Source organism: Sardina pilchardus, chromosome 16 (assembly GCF_963854185.1).
Source record: "Sardina pilchardus chromosome 16, fSarPil1.1, whole genome shotgun sequence".
NCBI lineage: Eukaryota > Metazoa > Chordata > Actinopteri > Clupeiformes > Clupeidae > Sardina > Sardina pilchardus.
In genome coordinates this window covers 16664185-16688586 of record NC_085009.1, presented here as the reverse complement: position 1 = coordinate 16688586, position 24402 = coordinate 16664185, and the positions used below count along the sequence as shown (strand labels likewise).

Here is a 24402-nt window from a genome sequence, read left to right as displayed (position 1 = left end):
ATGCAATACTGACAAGAAAGTAGGGGGCGATCATTACCAAAAGAAAGTGACTGCAAGATGCATTATCGACATCAAAGCTGGGGGCAATCATGAGAGTAAACAATGGCACATGGCCACATCCACATCTGATATTAGGCTAATAGTCTCCCCCTGGTGAAGACCTCCAGTAAGGTGCGTAATGCTGCAGCGAGTCTGTACACAGGACACAGCAGGTCGCACACGGGCGCATACGCTTACGCTTGGTCTAACGGCAAGTATAATCCCAGCCTTATTTCTACACAACGTGGCAATGTGGCTTCATATGACCATTTAAGCACAGTAATTATAGGCTACAAGCAAGTAAAATCCACAAGCAATTGACTGAACTCGACCAAAAATACAAATGACAACTTATCTTGAGGTGACTCACTGAGTCACTGTTGTATCTTTTCCCCCCCTCTGGGAAGTTGAACAAGTTTGAGAATAGCTAAGCTAGATTTGGCTAACTGTTCAAATTTGAATACATCACATAACGTTATTATGATAATGTAAGCGATTTTACCTCCCTACGGTTTAACACTGAAGTGACATTGCACGGTGCATTGCACGTATACAGCATTTAGCTGCCATAGACAGTAGCTGGGAGTAGGTGGATAGAAAACTATATTAACTGAACAATACGTTTAGTACAAATGTGCATTAGCCGCAACCAAAGGCAAACCGTCTTGATTTAGCATTTCTGATGTTGTTTGCCTTCAAATGCTAGCGTTTATTGCTAGCTGCTAACAATCAAGCAATACACGTTAGCATTTGAAGGCAAACAACATAGAAAATTGCAGTGCTACGTACTGTATGTTATTTAAAAAAGCGTGTTACTTACCAGCAAACCAACGATAGACTACTGCACCATCCAAGACACCATTTGAAGTCCAAAACCAAAAATTGGCCGAAATGCACTGAAATTGTGGAGGGAAGCTCCTTGCCCAAGTCACAGTGCTAGTATGCACGAGCGCGAAATCAGCCTTGACGTCACCGTTGGTAGTGATTCAAATATCCCGTGCAGCTGTTCAGTTTGCTGCTGTATGAAGTTGTTCATTTTATGTCAACCCCACCAATTTCCATGAACATGTTTACACAAATTTACAAGACCAAGAGTCTACTTAGAGTGAGTGGGCTCTGACTGTCTTACGGTTATAGGTTGTGCGGTTAGAGTCTTTAAAACTGTAGTGAAATGCCAAAGCAAATGTCTTAGGCCTGTTAAAAGTTAAATAATCTACATTCCAGCGAAATAGAAAGCTAGATGACCAACACTATCACTATTATGATAGAATGGAATGGACTTGGGCTTGCACAAACTTTAGAAAATCAAGCAGCCTCAACGAATTTAGGATAGCCTATTTATTAAATAAAGTCAAAATTCAAAGCAGTTTGACATCCCCCCCAGCAAAATCACGTTGAAAAGTCGTTGAAAAGACGTCTTGTCAAGTCGTCGAAACAACGGCCCAGTTTGGTTTAAAAGTGAAAGGTTAGATGACGTCTTTTCATGGTCGTTGAAAAGACGTCTATGGAAAGACGCCTTTTCAACGTTTAAATTTGGTTGAAACCACGTCTTGTTTAGGTGCTGCCATGGACCTATTTTCAACCAGAATTTTGCTGTTATATATTAATTTATAAGCCTATATTATCCTATTATCGGCTTTTAAATAATGTGCATTAAGCACTAACTAACTTTACCATTACCCATACTATTGCTGTTAAAATAAGCCTATATTATCCTATTATAGGCTTTTAAAATGTGCATTAAGCATTTTCATTTACCAACTTAACCATCTAGATGATAAATACATAATCTAATAGGCCTACATTACAATAGCAAGCTAGGCGTAAACAAACAGTCAAACAAACGTTATCCATTTCATTGTAATTTTATTTAATTCTTGAAGTCTCCGCCACCGGACCGTCCAGGTGCATCATGTTTAAGATGATCTGCCTCAGCTCTCCCGATGTCACGGTCAGCCTTGTTGCTCCATTTGTCACCGCAGCTGAAATGACAGGAAACATTTTCATTAACAGTGTTTCCCATACATTGAGTAGGCTAATCTGTGGCGGGCCGCCACGAAATAATGTTCTATGTTGTACGATTGAAATTATTTTTAAATCATGTTATCAATTGAATCACTTTCATTGAGCTGCGCGCACGCAGCTTTTTCTTTGCCCGAATGAAACCACTGCCTCTGCATGTGCATTTAACAAAACATTAACGATTGTTGAAGGATTGTTGTTGCCACATACGGCGAGCTAAACTGCTATTAATTCTGCTTAACATGCGGCGCAAATGTGTTCAAAACGGCGGCATTCAAGTGAACTTTTGCTAACGTCTCACAACGTAGCCCACATTAGGGAGACTAAACTAAGTTATGCATTCGAGCCGTATCTCTAAGCGTTAGAATAGTGTAACGAAGAGACTGTGTGGTCTCAACCGCTGACCGGCCCGCTGGCCGGTGAAGTACCCGATCCAACGCTGCCTCCACAGCAGCTTACGAGGAAAACCCCCTGACTGCGGAAGCGACAATCAGTCCTCACTCCTACATCCCCGGCCTTAGCTAGCGTCTCCTAACCCTCTCTGGCTTCACCGCGGGCAGCCCTGAACACGCAGGTGTTATCAATTACAATGTACAATAGACCTCTGAAGTTCGCCTACAAATAGGATCCAAAGCTGCCATCTTTGCCCATATAAGGAGTTCCGGGTGTTAATTGAAGCTAACTGCCTATGGCAAGTTGCATTGTAAGTTAGCTCTGGGGTAGCAAAGATCAAACTGTGCCATCTTCCCCTACCGAAGATCACAGTATCCACTTGAAGGCAGAGGACAAAACTTAATAGCGCAAAACGTCTGCATTTCCAATTTCTTCATCCCCATGAGAGTTGAACAGGTGCGAAAATTCAAAATCCCCATGTTATTTTCCTATAGAAAAAATCTCAAGATACCGGATCTCCTTATATGGGCAAAGATGGTGGCTTTTTTGTAGGCAAACTTCAGAGGTCTATTCCAATTCACATTGATTTCCCCCACAGATCCGCCCCCACACAAGAGTCTCTTCGTTGACACTATTCTAACGCTTGGAGATACAGCTCGAATGCATAACTTACCCCGCATTCACACTGTCTCCGTCCGTCAACGGATCACGGAGGTTGGATCTGCCGTAGGCCTATGTGTATTTGCATACACGTGATCTGATTGGCTGACGGATCCGTCGCTGCCTGAAAAGTTGAACATTTCTCAACTTTCTTGACGGAGGCAACGGAGCTGAAGCGACGGACGGACCCACAATGCATTTCGCGTCCGCCCCATGCAAAGTGAATGAGATCCGTTGACGGACGGAGACAGTGTGTACGCGGGGTTAGTTTAGTCTCCCTAATGTAGGCTACGTTGTGAGACGTTAGCAGAGTTAACTTGAATGCAGCAGTACGGTGTACATTTTAGGACCGTACATCAGCCGTTTTGAACACATTTGCGCAGCATGTTAAGCAGAATTAATAGCAGTTTAGCTCGCGCGAGTCTCCTCGTTACGTTTGGATGTCGAATTTAGCATGCTAACAGGTACTTTTCTCTTCCGCTGTCGTGAATGAACAGCTGACAGCGCGGCCGCATTTAGAAGGCGTCACGACGTGATTATTTCTGAGATTCTGATATGTTTTCAAAACTGGAATTTATTGTGCATACGTCATGGTTGAAAACTTATCAGAATCTCAGAAATAATCACGTCTGCAGTCGTCTTAAAACGGCTACATCAAGTCAAACCAGACCGACATAAAAAAAACACACCTCCAAAGTGTAGTTTTAGGTTGTTTTGGATAGAAGCGTCTGCTGATTGACTAAATTACCAAATGCGGGGGGGAAAGGAAAATGTATAGCACACTAAAGCATAGGGAAATATAGCTGCAAGCAGCAATGTGGGGGCCAAGCAGGCAGGTCAAAAGGCCAGAGTTGCCATGGTAACTCAATGCTGTTCAGTCAGGTATATAGTTTTAAGCAGTCACAAGAATTTTGATGTCAAACAACCCAAGATTGGCCGAGATGCAAGCCCACTTCCTGTTTTGCGGCTTCGCCGCTATTTTCGATTGGCTGTTGCGGGAGAACGGTTTAAGACATCATTACGAAAACCAAGGCCTATATTAGGCTTGGGCTGAAGATCATCCGTGTGAAGTTTCATGCAGATCGGATAAACTTTGTGACCTGTGGAAATGTTTAGGGGGTTTTGATTAAATCCAATATGGCGGCCGAATCAAATAGGTTGATGTCACAAATTGAGCTGGGTCAGTCTAAGGACCTCCCACAGTATAACCAGACACCAGTAGCAAGTTTAAATTCCAAACAAATCAACAGCTACAGGCCAAAATGTCTTTTTACTAATTGCAGCACCCCCTATAGGTCAAAGGTCACCAAATTTCTTGAGCCTCCTCCTGATGGGGTCCTGAGTCCATGCACCAAGTTTGGTTTTGATGCGTGCAAGGATTGCTGAAATATGAGCCCACTTCCTGTTTGGCGGCTTCGCAGTGAATTTTGATTGGCTGTCACAGGCCAACGGTTAAAGTTCCGAAGACAAAAAGCACGAGCTGAATAGACCATGGTCTGAGGATGCTCTGTGTCAAGTTTGGTGTCGATCGGACAAAATTTGTGACCCCTGATACATTTTAAATGTTTTTGACAAAATCCAAAATGGCGGGAAATCCATCATGGCGGAAAATGACGTCACAGGGTGCGTTGAACTCAGGCTGGTCCAAGGATTCCAAAGATACCTGGTTTTTGAAAATTGGCCCAAGGGTTCAAAAGTTACGTGCGTGAACGCATGTCCAATTTTGACCTGTTGGTGGCGCTAGAGCATATGAGGTGCCGACATGAAACTTGGTGAAATTAATTATTGGACTGTCCCCAATCAGTGTGCCAAATTTCACAACTTTTCACCAGTCGGTTCTATGGGCTGCCATTGACTCCAATGGCAGAGGTATAATAGTTTATAATAATAATAATAATAGTAAGAAAACATAGAAACACAATGGGTGCCTTCGCAGCTTCGCTGCTTGGCCCCCAAATATAAATGTATTTCACTCACAGCATTAAGGGCCCTGTTGGTTGTGGTTAGCGGAGGGAGGTCCCAGGAAGAGGCCATGTTCTGTACCCTTCCCATTTCTTCAGCTGATAGGTTTGATTCCACCTCCAGCTTGAAGATGGAGAGCATGAAAGAGATACATAATGGTTAGACAGTGTGTTAAAAGTTTATAGAATCATAATAGTGGGTCCACCAGTTGACTCCTCAGTTTTTCTAAAATCATTATAAAATCAAAGACCCACAGTCTTTTGGGGGCAACACACAAACAACAACAAAACAAAATAAAAACACAACATAACATCAAACATTAGTATTTTCTATGTAAACATACAAGCCTGATTGTTTCTCTAATGTCCAGGTCTGCACAGTCCTCCAGGTTTACTGTAGCCGTGTCTGGGCTCCCACGAAGCAGTATGGACAACCACATCACAGAGTCCAGACAAGCAGGGTCCTCCATGAAGGAAAGAGTGCCCCACAATTATCCCAGCCACAATGAACATATCACTGAGAAAGGGAGAAGCTGAGGGGACCAAATGACCAGGCTCTCCTTCAAAGTGGTGTAACAATGGTGTTTGCTGTTTCAAAAAAAAAAAGACAAAAAAGCAAAGTTAGAATAAAACAACTTTGCTTGCTACAACACTTAGAAATAATAAAATTCAGTACATAGTGAACCGTACACTATTCAGATTCTTCAAAGTCATCCAGCAGTTACTTTAGCTTAGAATAATGGCTTCAAACACAGTTTGAGGCAGAACTTGAAATAATAGATGAAAATGGTTTTACGTAAAGTTTTTTTTTTTACCCTGAGTAGCATTCACCATCTGACAGTACTAGCAGTTGCAGTTCTGGAAGTTGATGGTAGATCTTCCAGGGACACACTTAAGAGTTGATGTGCTGAGAAGACAAATGAGCAAAGGCTTTAGAAAAAGCAACAGTTACACAGAAAAATGACAGGAATCCCAGACCTCAAAGGCAGTGTCTGGTAAAAACACGCTGGAAGTGTCACTTCTTACATAACCAATTTCCAAAAATAATCATTAAACACAAACCCATCAGAACTTATTGACACAGTCTATAACACAGGAGGAAGAGGGAGACACACACACAGACCAGGAAACCAGGGGACACAAGGGACCACAGGGGATAGTCCAACAAGGGGGTACATAGCTTCGGCGCTACAATACAATCACATAAACACACAACTAGTTTCCCCTACCTTTCACTTTAAAATACCAACATATTGCACAACCTGGGCATCTGAGCCTCGACAATGTTGACCACTCTGTTACTACTCTGTGCCAAATGACAATAAATAGATAGATATTACTATCATTATTATTCATAATAATAATAATAATAATAACAACAACAACAACAGACCTGCCAACCTTGAAAGAATTTTATGAGTACTAACCCCCCCCCCCGACGACGATGACGAAATTTCGGACCCCCGGATCCTCCAACTTACATTCTGTATGTGTATACAGTATATGTGTACATGTGCGCGTGTGTGTGTGTGTGTGTGTGTGTCTGTGTCTGTGTCTGTGTCTGTGTCTGTGGGGGTGGGTGGGTGGAGGGGGTGCATATTAATTAAAGAATATCATACAAATTAGACTACATATAAAGGCTACTCTTCACTTAAAATATAATTTGGATGTGTGCAATCTACAAAAGTCTTTTTTTTTATTATTATTTGAACATGGTTCAGGCCTTAAAACAAAGACAATATCTGAGCCTGAATTATCAGGCTTTTGAAGAGGTCATAGGCCTTATGGAAACCTATTAGCATATCCTACTGAAGTATGACAAGATAGGCTATTGGAACAAATCAGAACCTATAAACTAGCCTACATTAAGCTTGCATTTGTAAAGTTGATCTGAAATGTTTAACCTGCAGCCTAAGCTACTTGCAGATTATTTTGCTTAACTAACAATGTTGTGAAAATAGTATTCATTCACATTGCATGTTAAACTGTGCCCTGTAGGAAGGAATATTCCAGATGAATAGAACGTTTCTTTGAAAGATTTCAGCATGCCAATCATCATTGCTTTTGTAGAATGGCACATGCCAGTTAAGGAGCAATTCATCTTTTATTTACATAGCCTTTGATATACTGATGAAGTTCTCTGTTAAAGTTGACTGAATTCGCTCCACCGTTTACACCATAAATTGTTCAAAATGAATGAATTCTTCATCACAGAATCTCGTTGTAGCCTATGCTACGTCTATTTTTACATAACTCAAGACGGCAACTTAAAGGGATATTCCGCCATTTGTGGAAATACGCTCATTTTCCACCTTCACTCGAGCAAAACAATCGATATTTACCTTGTTCCCGTTCATCCAGCCATTCTGTGAGTCTGGCGATACAACTTTTAGCTTCAGCCTAGCATAGATCATTAAATCGGATTAGACCATTAGCTTCTCGCCTGCTAGCTTCATGTTTAAAAGTGACTAATATTTCTGGTAATTTTCCCATTTAAAACGTGTGTCCTCTCAAGTTAGAAAGTGCAATAAGACCAACTGAAAATGAACCCTGACGTTTTTCTAGGCTGATTTGACATGGAACTACATTCTCATCTGGCGTAATAATCAAGGCAACTTGCAGCTACTGGCACTACTACTGCTTGATGTCTATGGGGACTATTTTCAGATGCTGCATACGATATCACTGCGCCAATGGTACGTTTGCAAGTTGCCTTGATTATTACGCCAGATGAGAGTGTAGTTCCATGTCAAATCAGCCTAGAAAAACGCCAGGTTTCATTTTCAGTTGGTCTTATTGCACTTTCTAACTTGAGAGGAGACACGTTTTAAATGGGAAAATTATCAGAAATCTTAGTCACTTTTAAACATGAAGCTAGCAGGCGAGAAGCTAATGGTCTAATCTGATTCAGTGATCTATGCTAGGCTGAAGCTAAAAGTTGTATCGCCAGACTCACAGAATGGCTGGATGAACGGGAACAAGGTAAATATCGATTGTTTTGCTCGAGGGGAGGTGGAAAATGAGCGTATTTCCAAAAATGGCGGAATATCCCTTTAAGGTTAGCGGTCTTGTAGTGATAACGTTTGCAATATTAGAAGAAAACACGCTGCCACACTGCTATACTAATTCACTCGTTTTGAATATAATTGTCAAATTTTAACTATAGTTGCCCAAAGCTTGAAATCAAATAGCCAATCGATTCTAGACCAACCTAAAGCCTAAAATGTGTTGGCCAATTGATTTGAATGAGAGCAGTAAACCTAGCCTAGCAAATAAATTAGGCAAGTTCAAGTAGGTTAGGCTAAATAGGATTTGAGTACATTTTACTCAATATTTAGGTTTCATGGTACAGTGGCAAAGCTTGTAGCACAGAGTAAGCAGTTTAAGTGCAATTGACTTTATTTGAGTGAGTAATTTAACTTGTATTTTAAGCTAGTAGCGCAAACTCAAGCAGTTTAAGTGTGCTTTACTCGATTGAACTGAGTTTATTAACTTTTTCACACAAAAAGTTAACAACACTCAGGTTAGGCAAGTATACTCAACAAAAACCAAAAACTGAGTTCAATTTATTAAACATTTTGAGTAAGGACGGTTGTTACGTTTTACAGTGTGTGCGTCAAGGGAAACAGGTGTACCTGCAAAAGCAGGATATGGGAGTTAGGACGAATAAGGACAAGGCCACACTTTCAATAAAAAGTTACCCTGAGTTTCAGAGGACAGAGATTGTTTAGCAAGCAGGGGAATCCTCTTGTCTGCACTCTCTCCTCTGGGCCAGAGTAAAAAAAACATACTACTTGTTGTGGTTCTTGTTTCTTAAAATCTTAAATACTTGGAAGATTTTCCTAACATTTAGGGTGGAAAATGAAAAAGAAAGATTTGCATAAGACAAGTCAAATTGGTGTTTTTAAAAAGAAGAGGTAATGCAGATTAAGAAGAAAATATAAAACAAATCTTCGTATATTCCCACAAGGTGTTAGGGTGCTCTGAATATGAGATCCAATATTATTTTTCAAACTTGTGAGATCTTCTGTTCAGTCCCTGATGGAATTTATTTAATCTTCATTGCTTTTTCTAAGAGTATTTCTACTGTTCTCAATAAGGTGAATCAATACTGGAAAAGTATTGATCTTAGCACAAAAACATTTTACAGAGTGTCTCCTTGGTAACATAGGTGCGCATGGCATTTTTTTCAGATTTTTTTTAGACGCAAGTGCGTGTGCTCTGGTTGAAATGACGTGGAATGACCATATACTGTTTTCAAGTATGAGGGATTCCGTTTGTTGATATTGTGATTTAATGAGAACACTTTATTGAAGTAAAGTAAACTAGATGTACCGCAAAGCGATACACAATATGACCGCCGCTCAGTCCTGCACATTCTCTCCGCAAATATCAATCACGCTTGTGTTTCCATCGCCTACTCCATCCCTACTGCAACTTTTATGTATGTAAATGAGTGTGTGCATGTGTGCGCTTGCTTTTGTGTATGAGTGCTTCTCTGTCTAGTGTGAGTGTGTGTCTGCTTGTGTGTGTGTTTAATGTGTCTCTGAGTATATGTTCACTGTGTTCTCTGCCGTCACTGTCACTCCAATATCAGATAACACACACACACACACACTCACATGCGCGCGTGTGTGCACACACACACACACACACACACACAAACACACATACACAGGCACACACTCACACACTCGCACACACACACACACACACACACACACACACACACACACACACAAACACACACACACAGGCACACCCAGAGAGAGAGAGAGAGAAAGAGAGAACACACACAGAATACACACAGATAACACAGACACAGAGAGAGAGAGAGAGAGAGAAAGAAAGAGAACACACACAGAACATGCACATACACACATATACACACATGCAAACACACAGATGGGCACACAGAAACGCACCCACACACTATAGTACATCACACACACACTCACTTCTCAGCTCCGGTGGTCTCACAAAATGTACTCAAAGATGTGTGTGTGCATGTGTGTGTGTGTGTGTGTGTAGGTGTGTGTGTGTGTGTGTAAGGGTGTATGTGTGCATGCGTGTGGGCGTGTTTGTGCATGTGTTTGTATAATGTTTTATGTACATGTGTGTATGTAGTGGTGCGTGTGTGTGTAGGTATGTGTGTGTGTGTGTGTATTTATGTGTGTGTGTGTGTGTGTGTGTGTGTGTGTGTGTGTGTGTGTGTTCCTGCATGTTTGTTGCACCCAGAGCAACCATTCTCTTTTAAAACATATTTGGAAACTAGTTGATTAAAGGTTTCTAATGGTGTCACTTATATGTTTCTAGGACAAAAACTAGCAGAGATTGAGATGTTTGGAACAGTTTTTGAAATCCCCAGGGGGGGGATTTAGACTCCAGATAATACCACCATCTACTGGCCGATGGGTATACAGTCCTGAATGTACACATAAATCCATTTATTTTATAGCCCCCCATGGATGAAATTCCACAAAACTTGGCTTACTCCCAGAGGGTGTCAGGTTAATCATACACATGAAATTTGGTGCAGTTCATAACATCTCATCTGAAGATATGGGCAATTAAAGCAATATTACATTGCATTTTCAATTTTTACGATGGGGGGGCAAATCACAAATGACTGGTTATAAGCTAAGTTGATGCAAGCTCTAGAGAACAACATACCATAAACATTTTGTCATCCTCGGTGCCACGGTTCAGGTAGTTATGTAGGAAAAACTGTCATTTTTGGGCTTCGGGCGGGGGCAGCGCGGGGGTGGAGTGACCCCCGGGGACGAAACGAAAATTTTCCATAGAACTCTACTGGGGCTACATGCCCACCAAGTTTCATGCGCTCCGGTGTTACGGTGTCCCGGGAATCGTTGACGAAAAATGACGGGAAAAAAGAATAAAAAAAAAAAAATAAAAAAAAAAACTTTGACAACAACTATATGACCGCTTCGCTAGCTACGCTAGCGGCGGTCATAATAAACATCAACCGAAAATAAACATTCATTTCATGTTTATAATATAAATATTTACATGAGACAAATTGGTAAAAATGTTATTGAACGCCACAATCCAAAAACTAACAAACTGCATCAACACAATTGCAGCAATTTTGATAAAGATTTGCAAAATATTTAGATCAAGCTGCCTCTTCAAAAAGTAATTAGAGCTTATATCACACTATATCTGTTTTATAGACTTTAGCTGCGCTTTGAAATAAGCTTATATACTGTATAGTTACACATTACAAACATTTCCCTTTTGCTAGATGTTGAAGTTGAAAGTAAGTTCAGCCATCTGCAGTCAGGGATCACTGTTACAAAAGTTTGATAGCCCATATAGTCAAGCTGGGCCTATTGTGTCTTTAGCTTTCTAATATACAGCCGATTGGAGATATTTTACAAACTAATGATGGTTATGAAAGTGGTGTTCCAACCTCTTTTGTGAAAAATAGTTTGTGGAGAATGCTTATTAAAACATCAAAATGCGTTAAATGTTGTACAAAATTTCCAATGGCTATTTTTTTTTATATATACAGTATATTTACCAAATACACTTCAACATCAGAAAGGCACCTGTAGGCTGATAAAACCGGCAATAAAATCATGGTGCATCTCTCTAAGACAACATCTTAATGCCCATGACTGCAGATAAGATTATGTTTATGTGTGGCTCTTGGTTATTACGTAAATCAATGATGAATCTGCAAGTGTTTTGAGAGTAGAATACAGCATGATACAATGTTTACTGTGTAATGGCCAATTGAAAAACGTGAATACAATAAGATTATGTGAAGACAACATAATGTCAAATAATCACTGCAATCACTTCCAATGCAATTACTGTATTCAGATAAAAAAAAAAAAAAACAACAACATTAAGTTGGCCTTAAACATTTTGTCCATGACATCCATGACAATTTGATTATAAATACACATATTTTGTTATTACATTTCACATTGTGATGCTGCTGTGACACAATTTCCCTATCTATCAATCTGGGCCATTAAGTCTGAAATGTCATCAAGGAAGTTGTCCATGTTAACTTCAATAAACGTTCTTTACTTATCTTTATGCAAATGCACAAGAAACCTCATATTGCTTGCCATTTCCTCAAAACTTTTGTCCCACCCCTACAACCCATCTTTCCAACTTCAGTGTGTTGAAAACTTGAGGCACATTATTTCTTACTTGATGAACAACCAGTCTTCACAGCTGAGTAAAGATGTTTCTCTGATTGTTTTGCTGGTTTGGCTTTAAAACAAAATGACATTGCAGCTTCAAGTTAGCACAACACTAGGGACATTTGGTTTAGAACAACCAAGCTTAAAATAACTACCTCTTATCTCAACCTAAATCTTCAATAAAAGCACTGCTGTCACAAAAAAATTCTCGCCGTGAATGTTCATTCTTCTATTTCACTATTATCATGAGGGGATTATGAATCAGATCAGAATACAATGTGGTTTACCGGCCAACATGAGTTACCATGCAGTGAAAATAAACTCATACATTCCTGCATACTGTTGCTTTAGAGTTTAGAGGACAGAGATCTGACTCACCTCTGCTGCCCAGTGGTTTCATTTTAATCTGCACATCAGCATATGTGACATCACTGGGGCCAGCTGGATCTTTATGTTAGAAAAGAAAACATGCAAGCTTCCTTAGAATAGTCCGTCAAGTAAATGTCGATATTTTTATGGAGAATTCTGAACTTCTAAAAAATGCTTCAATCTTGTAATATTGAATTATAGTCAGGGGGCACTTAGGATGTCCACCACACCTTGTTTCTTGTGTTTCTTTGATTTAACGTTGGCATATGTCATATCACTGGACCCGTCCCCACCTCCATCTGAGACTACTGCAGAGACACCATGACCAGAGAGAGTTAGTCCTAGTCCTAAACTAACAACCTAGACCTAGTCTTACAGTAGGTCTTACCCATGGAGAGTTTCATTGACGTTTCCTTTTATAGCCCCATTTCATCTGTGCATGTGTGTATTAAATTACTCTAGGAGTAGTGGTAATGTCACCAACATACAAATGGCCTGGGTTTGACTCCTGAATCCCCCTCTGAGTCTGTTTTCTGCTAACTAATTAAATTTTAGCTTTTTCACTTCATACAGATGATCCATTCAGACAAGTGGATCATCTACAGTAGAGCAGACATTTTTGACCGAATTATGAGCCACAAGAGACCAAAACAAAGGCTGTTGTTAAATTCAGAGCATGCGAGCTATGGATGAAGACAGAGATGACTGAGATATTCTTACCTGGACTCTTCACTGGCCTCAGGAGTGAGTACAGAGTGTCTGACATGGTTGCACGTCTCCTGACTAGAGCAAGTTTAAAAACAAACAGGTCACACAACAGATGATACATATACTACTGTACATACTAATCAGATGCCTTGAAGATGCATAAAATATATATTTTGCATTACAGACCTTCTTTCTTTTCCTTGTCTGAATTCTTCAACTCAATTTCGGCATAGACCACATCGCCAGTTCCAGCCACAGCACCACCTAGTGGAAAATACAGACATCAAATGTGTTCTATCATGTAGTTTGGCTACATTGCTTTGTGTCTTCTAAAGTTTCTGGTTTCTACATGGGAGCCGTGGGAAGATACCACTGCCTTGAACCACACCCCATACTTGAACTCAATGAGTTTCCTGACACCCATGACTAATTAAGAAACACAGGAACAACCCTTTTAAACGCACCTGGTGCCTATAGTGAACTTATTACGTCACCAAGAAATTGCGAAATTGCGATTGACTTGATACACCCTAAATGTATTTAAATCATCAGCTTCAGATGGTGCTTTTCAGACGGTTAAGATGGGGCCTGAAAACAGTTAACATTTATGTGGATGAAATGTCTTACCTAAAACTCTTTTCTGCGAAGTTGAACTGTGACTGTTGCTCTGCATTGGACCACTAGAGAGATACAGAGGTCCTCATCAGTAAAAGAGGAAATTGCTTGTTTGTATTAAACCGTATGGATAGTAAGACCTACAGTATACAACCCATACAACACACACACACACACACACACACACACACACACACACACACACACACACACACACACACACACACACACACACACACACACACACACACACACACACACACACACACACACACACACAACTCAACAAACTCAAAGACTTTTGGCTCCCTATTCATTCAAATGTAACATCATGAGGAAAATACTTTACTGGTTTGGTGTCACTGAGACTGAACCTGAATATGAAAAAGAGGGCATTTAGAATAAACATTATAATGTAACATGTAATCTTTTTGTGTTTAAAGTCTGCATATTTGCTTATGAAATGTATAAAGTGAAACACTCGTATTTTCATAAACTGATGGAAACTTGTTTTCTAACCTTTTGCTTTCTGAGAGCGATACAGCAGAGCCAGTAAGATGACCAGAGCAAAGGCAACAAGCAGTCCAATCACCACACCCACTGCTACCACCATCTTAGAGGATCCAGAGGACCCAGCATCTGAAATATTACACTCAATGATCACTTAGTAAAAGGTACAAGGACATGGTTGTTACTGACAAACACTTGTTCTACAGCATACTACAGAAAAAAATGTCACTTAAGTGAATGGGCCATCCCAACATTTCAAGGTCCAACATTTCTAAATAATGATAATTTCAGAAAAAGTATGACCGCTGAGTTCTGTAAAAGGTTCTGTGCATCTAATTCACCTCTTTCATATCATATGAAGTTTATTTTCTCTTTCAAGAGAGATTAGCTATATTAAGTCTGATAGTAATCCACTAATCAGGATTTACCATTCCACTGCATGCTGGAATCCTGATGGTCCTGTGAGGATTTATTTTCTTATAAAGGTCGGTGGACTATAATCCCTTACATTACAAATCTATAAATAGTGATATTTCCAACCTCTGACTGTGATCCAGCTCTCTGGTGACCCTCTTCTTTCTGGGTATCTGCACTTATAGAGGCCTTCATGTGACTTTGAGACTGCAGGGATGGTCATCTCTCCTGTGGTGGAGGTCTGCAGGAGTGTCCCATCTTTATAGAAGTCAGCACTGATGTTTGATGGCTTGGAGCGATATCTACAGCGCAGAGTCAGAGGATCTCCCTCAGTCACAGGATGGACAGGACTCTCCAAGATCGCATCTCCATCTACAAACAGAAACTCAGTTTCCCAGTTATGCTTGTTTAAGTTGTGAGCCTACCAATAGCTATCACATTTTCCAAACTCGGGTGTGGTGGTTTCGAGTGTCTGCTAAACCACCACATGGAAATGCAGGTACAACTAGAGGAGCACCCAGAGACCCTGCAGAGTCCTCCACTGAGGTAGCTCTGGCCTTGAGAAATCGAACTCAATGTACATTAATTTAAGGCAAAACAGATTGAGAAGATGATTAAAATAAGTTGTGTGCATCAATTCATGATAATACATACAGACTATTTCACAATCTTTAAAGGTAATATTTTGGGTGTGATTTCCGTATGGAAATGTATTTGCTTGCTTTGATCACTAGAGGGAAAATCCAATGTGAATGTCACATATGGCACAGCAGTAGTGAAAGTGAAACTAAATCACTGCAGTTGATCCGAGAATCCAGATAATCCTAGCTTGTGTAATGAATTAGCAACAATAAGAGAAACCCTTTTAATACTATAAATACAAAAAAATAGGTTTCCAAAACACTATCAGATCATGTTTGATTACACTCACTGTGCACTGTGATGTTGACAGGACTCTGCTCTCCAGACTCAGACTGACACCAGTACACTCCACTGTCTGATGGAGATGCTGAGCTGATGCTGCAGCTGGATCCTCTTTCTGATCTCCAGTCAGTGGGACACTTTGATTGTCCTCCTCTGCCTGTGAACCACCTCAGTCTCCATCCAGCAGAGTTGCTCTCAACCCCACAACTCAGGAAAAGATGTTCATATTTGAAGATCTGGGTCCAGTTTGAGCGGATGATCACATAAGCTGGAGGAGACACACCTGAGACAGACAGCACAACACAAAATTAAAATGAAAGAAAATAAAATTGCTGTACTAGAGGCACCCTACTTCACAAGCAATTGTTTAGATGACAAATGAACACTGATGAGTCTAGCTCACCTGTGACCCAGAGAGGCTGAGGTTGGCTGAACTCTGTGTGATGGGCTGGTTCTCCTCTCTCTGCTCTGCACACATAAACCCCTGTGTCTCTAAGAGCACTAGGGCTGAGAGTGTAGGAGCCTCCAGCTCCTCTGATGCTGTCTGAGATCAGCTCTATATAATATCTTCTGTTTTCATGAGTGATATGTGTCAACTCAGACCTGTAGGGGGCAGTCTTGTACCAGTGGAATCTCCAGCCTGTACTGGAGCCTCTAACCTCACAGCTCAGAGTCACTGAGTCTCCTTCAGTCAGCCAGGTCTGTGAGAGGGAACTCAGAACTGCCCGGGCTTTCTCTGTTTAAGGAGAATAGAAAGTTGGCAAAGGCACCACAACAGCTTTAACAATTATACATATCAGATTTCATATGGGGGGGGGGGGGGGGGGGGGGGGGGATTTGCATTAATGAACATCTGCACTAGCAGGGGTCACCAAACTTTTTTCTCTGGGGCCACAATATCGCTCCTGACTGTGATGGGGGGGGGGGGAGGGGGGGGACCCAGAGAAAAGTGACCACCATTAGGCCTCATTGTGTAGTAGAGATTACTAGCCTGGCACAGCAATCCCCACTACTATATCCACACTACTATATCAACACTTGATTCTTGGCACTCCTTGTGGCGGGTTTGGTAGTGACAACGCAGATAATATTCTTTGAAAATGTCAAATTTCACTTTCAACCAAAATGTTGTGTGTTCTGAGAAATATTATCTGAAAACCAAATGAAACACATACTGACCAGAATAAATTGTAATACCAACAGCATCACTTTTTTCTGATAGTTTCCTATCATGTTTCCTTTTCCCTTTACATATATAATGACCACTCTGGACTGGCTTGAGGTCTGTATGGTAAGGAAACCTATTGTAGACCATCACTTCATCCCTAAACCAGCTGTACTCCCAGTCACTGCTCTCTCCACTCTTTATGTCACATCTGAGAGAGACTTCCTCTCCTCTGAAGAACTCTGTCCAGTTTGATTTCAGGGTGATGGTGGCTTTCGGCCTTTCTGCCAGAGACAAATAACATTCTGAATTAATCTGAATTTATAAGGAAATGACTGTGTTATATAGTATTAAATTGCAGTGTCCTTGAAGTAGATTTTTAATATCTCTATCTTTGTAATCATGCAAGCTAACCTGTAACCTTTATCTCAGCTGCATCACTATATTGAGTGTAGTGGACTGGGTCTCCTCTCCCAGCTCTGCACCAGTACTGTCCTCCATCAGAGACTTTAACAGAGCTGATGCTGTAGGAGTCTCCATCAGTCTGGGCCACAGGATCAGAGGTCTGTGTGTCTCTGTACCAGTGGAACATCAAACCAGCGGAAGCACCCAACTCACATCTCAGAGTCACCGAGTCTCCTGTGAGGAGCTGGTGCCCTGGACTTAATGTGAGTTTGGGCTTTGATGCTGAAGAGGATGAAAGAGATGTATTGTTAAACACATCTCAATTACACACATACTGTACACAAACACACGTGCACACATGCACACACACAGGCGCACACACACAGACACACAAACAATGGTAAATTTACCTTTGACTTCAATAGTTGTTTTGCTGCTTTTATGTGAAGAGGTTGGTCTTTCGCTCCTCTCTCCCTGACACCAGTATCTGCCATGATGAGACTCACTAACTTTATTTAGAGTAAATGTGCGTCCCGTAGACACAATTTTGTAACTTGTGTCTTTAAACCACACTGTAAAAAAAAAACTCTTAAAAAAACAGTAAATTTCCGGCAGCTGGGGCGCCAAAAAAATACTGTGCGGTACCAAAAAAACACTGTGAAGTAACAGAAAATTACTTTCTCGTAAAAATACGGTTATTTTTCATAATTAAAATACAGTTTGTAGTTGTAATTTTAAAAATATTTTGCCTCATTTTCATGTTTTTAATGTTTAATTAGAAATATTTTCACATTTTAAAACAATGAAATTACCTACAAATATGGTTAATAAATGTTGTATTACGGATAATAATGCTTACATTTACAGAAATGTGCTGTTATTAGTTGGTTTTCATGGATATTGGTTGTATTATAATTTATATTTGATGTGATATAACAGTATATGACACACAAAATAATGTGATTCATCTTTCAAAACATGTCGCAAAAATGTGGAAAAACATGATATTGGGTTTACTATTGCAATAATTTACTGTTAATTTTAAAATCCCATCAAATACATATTTAGAGGTCCCTCCCCAATAACGCCATATGTTAGAAACCCTTCCACAATAATACTAGCATTATTGTGGGGCCCGGGTTTCTCCAGCAGCGCCTCTGCAGACACATAATGCAAGTAAGCATTGAGTGCCCAACTTTGTGACACTGCCAAGGGGGCAAAAGAATGCTATTGAAAAAGTATTCAATTTTGCATTGCACCCAAGAAGAAATACACATTCTCTCCAAAATGTCCATGTATTTTAATCATGGTCTTCTCTATAGTGGTCATCCTGACAAATCCCTTACACAGTCATTTTCTGTGGAATGTTCAATCAGTTGTTCTATGACATACAGTACACATCCCAAAAAGCCACAATAAAGAGTAATGAGGAAAAATTTAACATTATAAACAAAAAACTAACACTTACCCATAATCCCTAACTGCTGTACTGGGATTCAGCCAATGTGAGCCCTAAGTACTAAGGACTAAAGACTCAGACTTAATTGATCTCAGGTGCTAAGTGTGTGAGGCCTCATAGACCTCTGAAGTTCGCCTACAAAAAAGCCACCATCTTTGCCCAAATAAGGAGATCCGGCATCTTGAGATTTTTTTTCTCAAATAACATGGGGATTTTGAATTATCGCAAATGTTAAACTATCACGAGGACGAGTGCAGACGTTTTGCACTACAAAGTTGTGTCCTCTGCCTTAGTGCATACTGTGATCTTCGAAAGGTGAAGATGGCACACTTTGATCTTTGCTATCCCAGAGCTAATTTACAATGCAACTTGCCATAGGCAGTTAGCTTCAATTAACACCCGGAACTCCTTATATGGGCAAATTTGGCAGCATTGGATCCTATTTGTAGGCGAACTTCAGAGGTCTATGGGATCTCAGATAGGTATTTGAGATTGGGACAACACTTCACAAGATCACATGTGTCAGTATAGTTGAAAATCCAATGTTGATTCAACGTTATACAGAGGGGACACTTTCAATATCACTTCAACATCAGGCTTCAACATAGTTTCAATGTGTCAAACCATATGAAATTACGAAAGATTTGTTAACGTTTTTCAATTAGAAATATATGCATTTCTGATGGGGTTTTTTGTAAAAGAACATGAATATAGTGTTTTTCACAGTTACAGTGATTTCTTGCTATTTTAAATTTGACATGTGAAATCACAGTCTATTTTTGTAAAATAAATGGCATTTCCAAAAATAATTTATTCCAGACAAAATCTGTAAAAAAACACAGTAAAATCCTGACATATCACATTTATTTTTTACAGTGCACACTGTAAAAAATAAATGTGATATGTCAGGATTTTACTGTGTTTTTTTACAGATTTTGTCTGGAATAAATTATTTTTGGAAATGCCATTTATTTTACAAAAATAGACTGTGATTTCACATGTCAAATTTAAAATAGCAAGAAATCACTGTAACTGTGAAAAACACTATATTCATGTTCTTTTACAAAAAACCCCATCAGAAATGCATATATTTCTAATTGAAAAACGTTAACAAATCTTTCGTAATTTCATATGGTTTGACACATTGAAACTATGTTGAAGCCTGATGTTGAAGTGATATTGAAAGTGTCCCCTCTGTATAACGTTGAATCAACATTGGATTTTCAACTATACTGACACATGTGATCTTGTGAAGTGTTGTCCCAATCTCAAATACCTATCTGAGATCCCATAGACCTCTGAAGTTCGCCTACAAATAGGATCCAATGCTGCCAAATTTGCCCATATAAGGAGTTCCGGGTGTTAATTGAAGCTAACTGCCTATGGCAAGTTGCATTGTAAATTAGCTCTGGGATAGCAAAGATCAAAGTGTGCCATCTTCACCTTTCGAAGATCACAGTATGCACTAAGGCAGAGGACACAACTTTGTAGTGCAAAACGTCTGCACTCGTCCTCGTGATAGTTTAACATTTGCGATAATTCAAAATCCCCATGTTATTTGAGAAAAAAATCTCAAGATGCCGGATCTCCTTATTTGGGCAAAGATGGTGGCTTTTTTGTAGGCGAACTTCAGAGGTCTATGAGGCCTCACACACTTAGCACCTGAGATCAATTAAGTCTGAGTCTTTAGTCCTTAGTACTTAGGGCTCACATTGGCTGAATCCCAGTACAGCAGTTAGGGATTATGGGTAAGTGTTAGTTTTTTGTTTATAATGTTAAATTTTTCCTCATTACTCTTTATTGTGGCTTTTTGGGATGTGTACTGTATGTCATAGAACAACTGATTGAACATTCCACAGAAAATGACTGTGTAAGGGATTTGTCAGGATGACCACTATAGAGAAGACCATGATTAAAATACATGGACATTTTGGAGAGAATGTGTATTTCTTCTTGGGTGCAATGCAAAATTGAATACTTTTTCAATAGCATTCTTTTGCCCCCTTGGCAGTGTCACAAAGTTGGGCACTCAATGCTTACTTGCATTATGTGTCTGCAGAGGCGCTGCTGGAGAAACCCGGGCCCCACAATAATGCTAGTATTATTGTGGAAGGGTTTCTAACATATGGCGTTATTGGGGAGGGACCTCTAAATATGTATTTGATGGGATTTTAAAATTAACAGTAAATTATTGCAATAGTAAACCCAATATCATGTTTTTCCACATTTTTGCGACATGTTTTGAAAGATGAATCACATTATTTTGTGTGTCATATACTGTTATATCACATCAAATATAAATTATAATACAACCAATATCCATGAAAACCAACTAATAACAGCACATTTCTGTAAATGTAAGCATTATTATCCGTAATACAACATTTATTAACCATATTTGTAGGTAATTTCATTGTTTTAAAATGTGAAAATATTTCTAATTAAACATTAAAAACATGAAAATGAGGCAAAATATTTTTAAAATTACAACTACAAACTGTATTTTAATTATGAAAAATAACCGTATTTTTACGAGAAAGTAATTTTCTGTTACTTCACAGTGTTTTTTTGGTACCGCACAGTATTTTTTTGGCGCCCCAGCTGCCGGAAATTTACTGTTTTTTTAAGAGTTTTTTTTTTACAGTGCACTTATATGTCCAGCCACTGTAAGACTGTATCTCACAGGTCAGGGTGACTGACTCTCCAGTGAATACAGGACTCTGTGGAGTCACAGTCAGTGTAGCTGCAGGTGGGGCTGTGGGAGTAAATGAGTGAGCATATTTTACTGGCACACAGTGTGGGGTCTCTCTGAAAACACAGCATGTGACGTTACTCAGTGTGAAATATGAGACATGCTCTCAGATTTCTGAAAAAAAGACACCAGAAGAGAAATGGTGAAGTATTCCGTGAAAAGATAAAACACTCACTTGAAACATTCAGTGTAACACCATCACTCATATGAGAAACCTTCTCATCTTTTTTTCTCTGTCCTTGGCAGCTGTAGACCCCACTGTCATTCTCCTGCACAGACTGCAGTCTGTATTCATCACTGTAACTCCAGCCTCTCTGTGGGTGAACCTGCTGGTCTCCTCTGTACCATCTGTATCTCCAGTCTGATGAGGACTCTCCCTGTATGCTGCAGGTGAGAGTGATGCTCTCTCCACTGAACACTGGAGTCCAGCTGGGGCTCAGGGACACAACAGCTTTGGGTCGCTCTGGAACACAGAAAAGGATAAACGTCTGTCTCAATATTGTTTGACCTTAGAATTGAATAAAATGGTTTATGTCTTTCAAACATGACCATTTCAATGCAAGTGACAGAATGAATAGAAACAATCAAAAGTGCTCAAAAATGGTGTGATGTTTAGCAATGCACATGCACTGTATTGATGTTTACTCACCTGATATGTTTAGTGCTTTAGTCCCACTCTTGAAATCAACGCGGTTGTATAATGCAGTACAGGTGTAGTTACCACTATGGAACACCTGCAGAGCCTGTATTGTGTACTCATTACTCTCAGTCCAGGTACCAGGTGGGTAAACCTTCTGTTCTTCTCTGTGCCAGTTGTACCACCATCCTGAGGTGTCCTGCTCCCCTATGTTACATTTGAGAGTGACAGACTCTCCAGTGTAGAACTGTGTTTGGTCAGGTTCCAGCACCAGAACAGTGTTGGGTGTCTCTGTATAAAACATTGAAACACAAGACAGGCATGACATGGAGATGTGAGGCAAACTGCACATGTAGACGTATGGACTGCAAACTGTCTGGGTGAAAGCTGAAATAACCAAGTCTGTTATGATAGTTGGGGGGAAAGGGATAACACATTAGAAAAATGTGATTCTGTAAAGTAAAGGAGTTCTAGTACACAGTGTTTTTTTGCAGCTGTTGCCAAAATCTATCATGCAATGGCACAATTATTACCTCCGCTAAGGGGACCCGCGTTTGTCTGTTTTGTCTGGCTGTCTGTCTGTCTGTTTGATAGCAAGATAACTCAAAAAGTAATGGATGGATTTCGATGAAATTTTCAGGGAAGGTCAGAAATAACCCAAGGAAGAAACAATTACATTTTGGGAGTGATCAGTATCACCGTCAGCATGTTTATGTTTTTCAATTAGTGGTGTAATGGCATGGTATAGCCACGTGGTGGCAATCTGAATAGTTTTGGTTCAAATGACCACCTAGGAAGAACAATACAGGCGCAGGTCTACGCTCTCTGAGTGCTTTTCTTGTTTTAATGTGTGTCATTCTAGATCAACTTTGTCTAAACAATGGTGAAAGAACTTGAGGGCACATAAGATCAAATGAACCTCACCTGCTGCATGTCCAGAGAAGGAACACAAGATCAGCACTGGAACACAAAGACACACAGATCACAGTCCTCATTAAGATTCTTCAATAATATGTATAGAATATAATATTGTTATGATCATCACTTAGAGCATATTATGCACACAAATATATAGCCTACTTCCTTTCACAGTCAAAAGTAGGCTATAGCTCTCATTGTACTTACCCTTGGAAATAATAATAATTCAATATTAGATAATGGTAACACTTAAGAAGTCATACTTCATAATGTTGTACCCACCATACCTAATGTTTTAGTTGATGTGTTGTTAATGTACAGTATGAGGTCATGAACGAGAGACTATATGAACTCATGTCAATTCCTGATGTTTCATAAGATATAACAGAATGAAGAAATGCATACATCATAAATTAATTCATGCATGACTTCATGTACTCTTACCATAAAGTGTTACCGATATAACAGAAATGCTGCTGATGCTGCACAAAACAGGCACACCAAAAAATGGCTCGTTACAAAAGTGGCACTGGTGAGCCCTCTCAGCCCTAACCTAGTGAATTCAAGTGCAATTGCCAGACCTCAAGCAATAGATTACTTCATGCGCATTGACCACCATATATAATAGTTGTCATGGGATGTCATGAGTTGACGTGATGGATAAATAGGGTTTCTGTTGTCGTTTATGTGAAAGCTTTACATACTGTAGCACAATAAGGATATAGAGTACAACATGTTACGGTCAGAGGTGGACATCCCAGTTCCAGAAAGTAATAGTCCTGCCATATATTCTTTCTACCTGTGCACTTAACACAGGTGATATCATGAATTGTCTGATCTACCTGGCTGTTAATTGGTCTGAGAACTACATAATTTGTAATCACACAACACTCATCCTAAAGAGAGGCACAGAGATAGAAACTAACACACACACACACACACACACACACACACAGGCATAACTCACCAAGCAGCAGGCCTATATAGAGCTCCATGCTGTGTGTCGACTCGTCTGGTTACTGACTGACTGAGATGAGATGGTGGAGCGTGATGAGAAAGACAGCAAAAGACAAGCCACCTCTTATTGTACCTCCCCCACAAAGTAGTAGAGAGGGCTGGTAGGAGCTTAATGTCATGTCTATGTGGTTTATGCATGCAGTACATTCAGTGCAAGCCTATGCGAATGAGGAAGCAGACGCTGCTACTGTATGCTTCTATTTGCTGACAAAAACCACATGTGTGAACTTCAAAAGTGCCATTTCTCATGGTT

At 39.9% G+C, this 24402-nt stretch overlaps 1 protein-coding gene across 1 annotated transcript; it reads right to left on the bottom strand.

Moving 5' to 3' along the window:
* Window positions 1–1734: 1734 nt before the first annotated feature.
* Window positions 1735–24127, bottom strand: LOC134059539 (sialoadhesin-like). The gene is made up of 23 exons (XM_062515984.1): window positions 24100–24127; window positions 23139–23174; window positions 22227–22505; window positions 21753–22040; window positions 21526–21580; window positions 17777–18000; window positions 17376–17648; window positions 16976–17245; window positions 16200–16532; window positions 15804–16079; window positions 14999–15244; window positions 14468–14587; window positions 14298–14322; window positions 13961–14013; window positions 13520–13597; window positions 13346–13408; window positions 12856–12933; window positions 12635–12703; window positions 12264–12326; window positions 5891–5982; window positions 5420–5663; window positions 5092–5199; window positions 1735–2021 (listed from the first exon to the last, which is right to left on the bottom strand). The coding sequence occupies exons 1-20, from the start codon at window positions 24125–24127 to the stop codon at window positions 5903–5905; spliced, it is 2937 nt and encodes a 978-aa protein (XP_062371968.1). The 3' UTR covers window positions 1735–2021; window positions 5092–5199; window positions 5420–5663; window positions 5891–5902.
* Window positions 24128–24402: the final 275 nt, after the last annotated feature.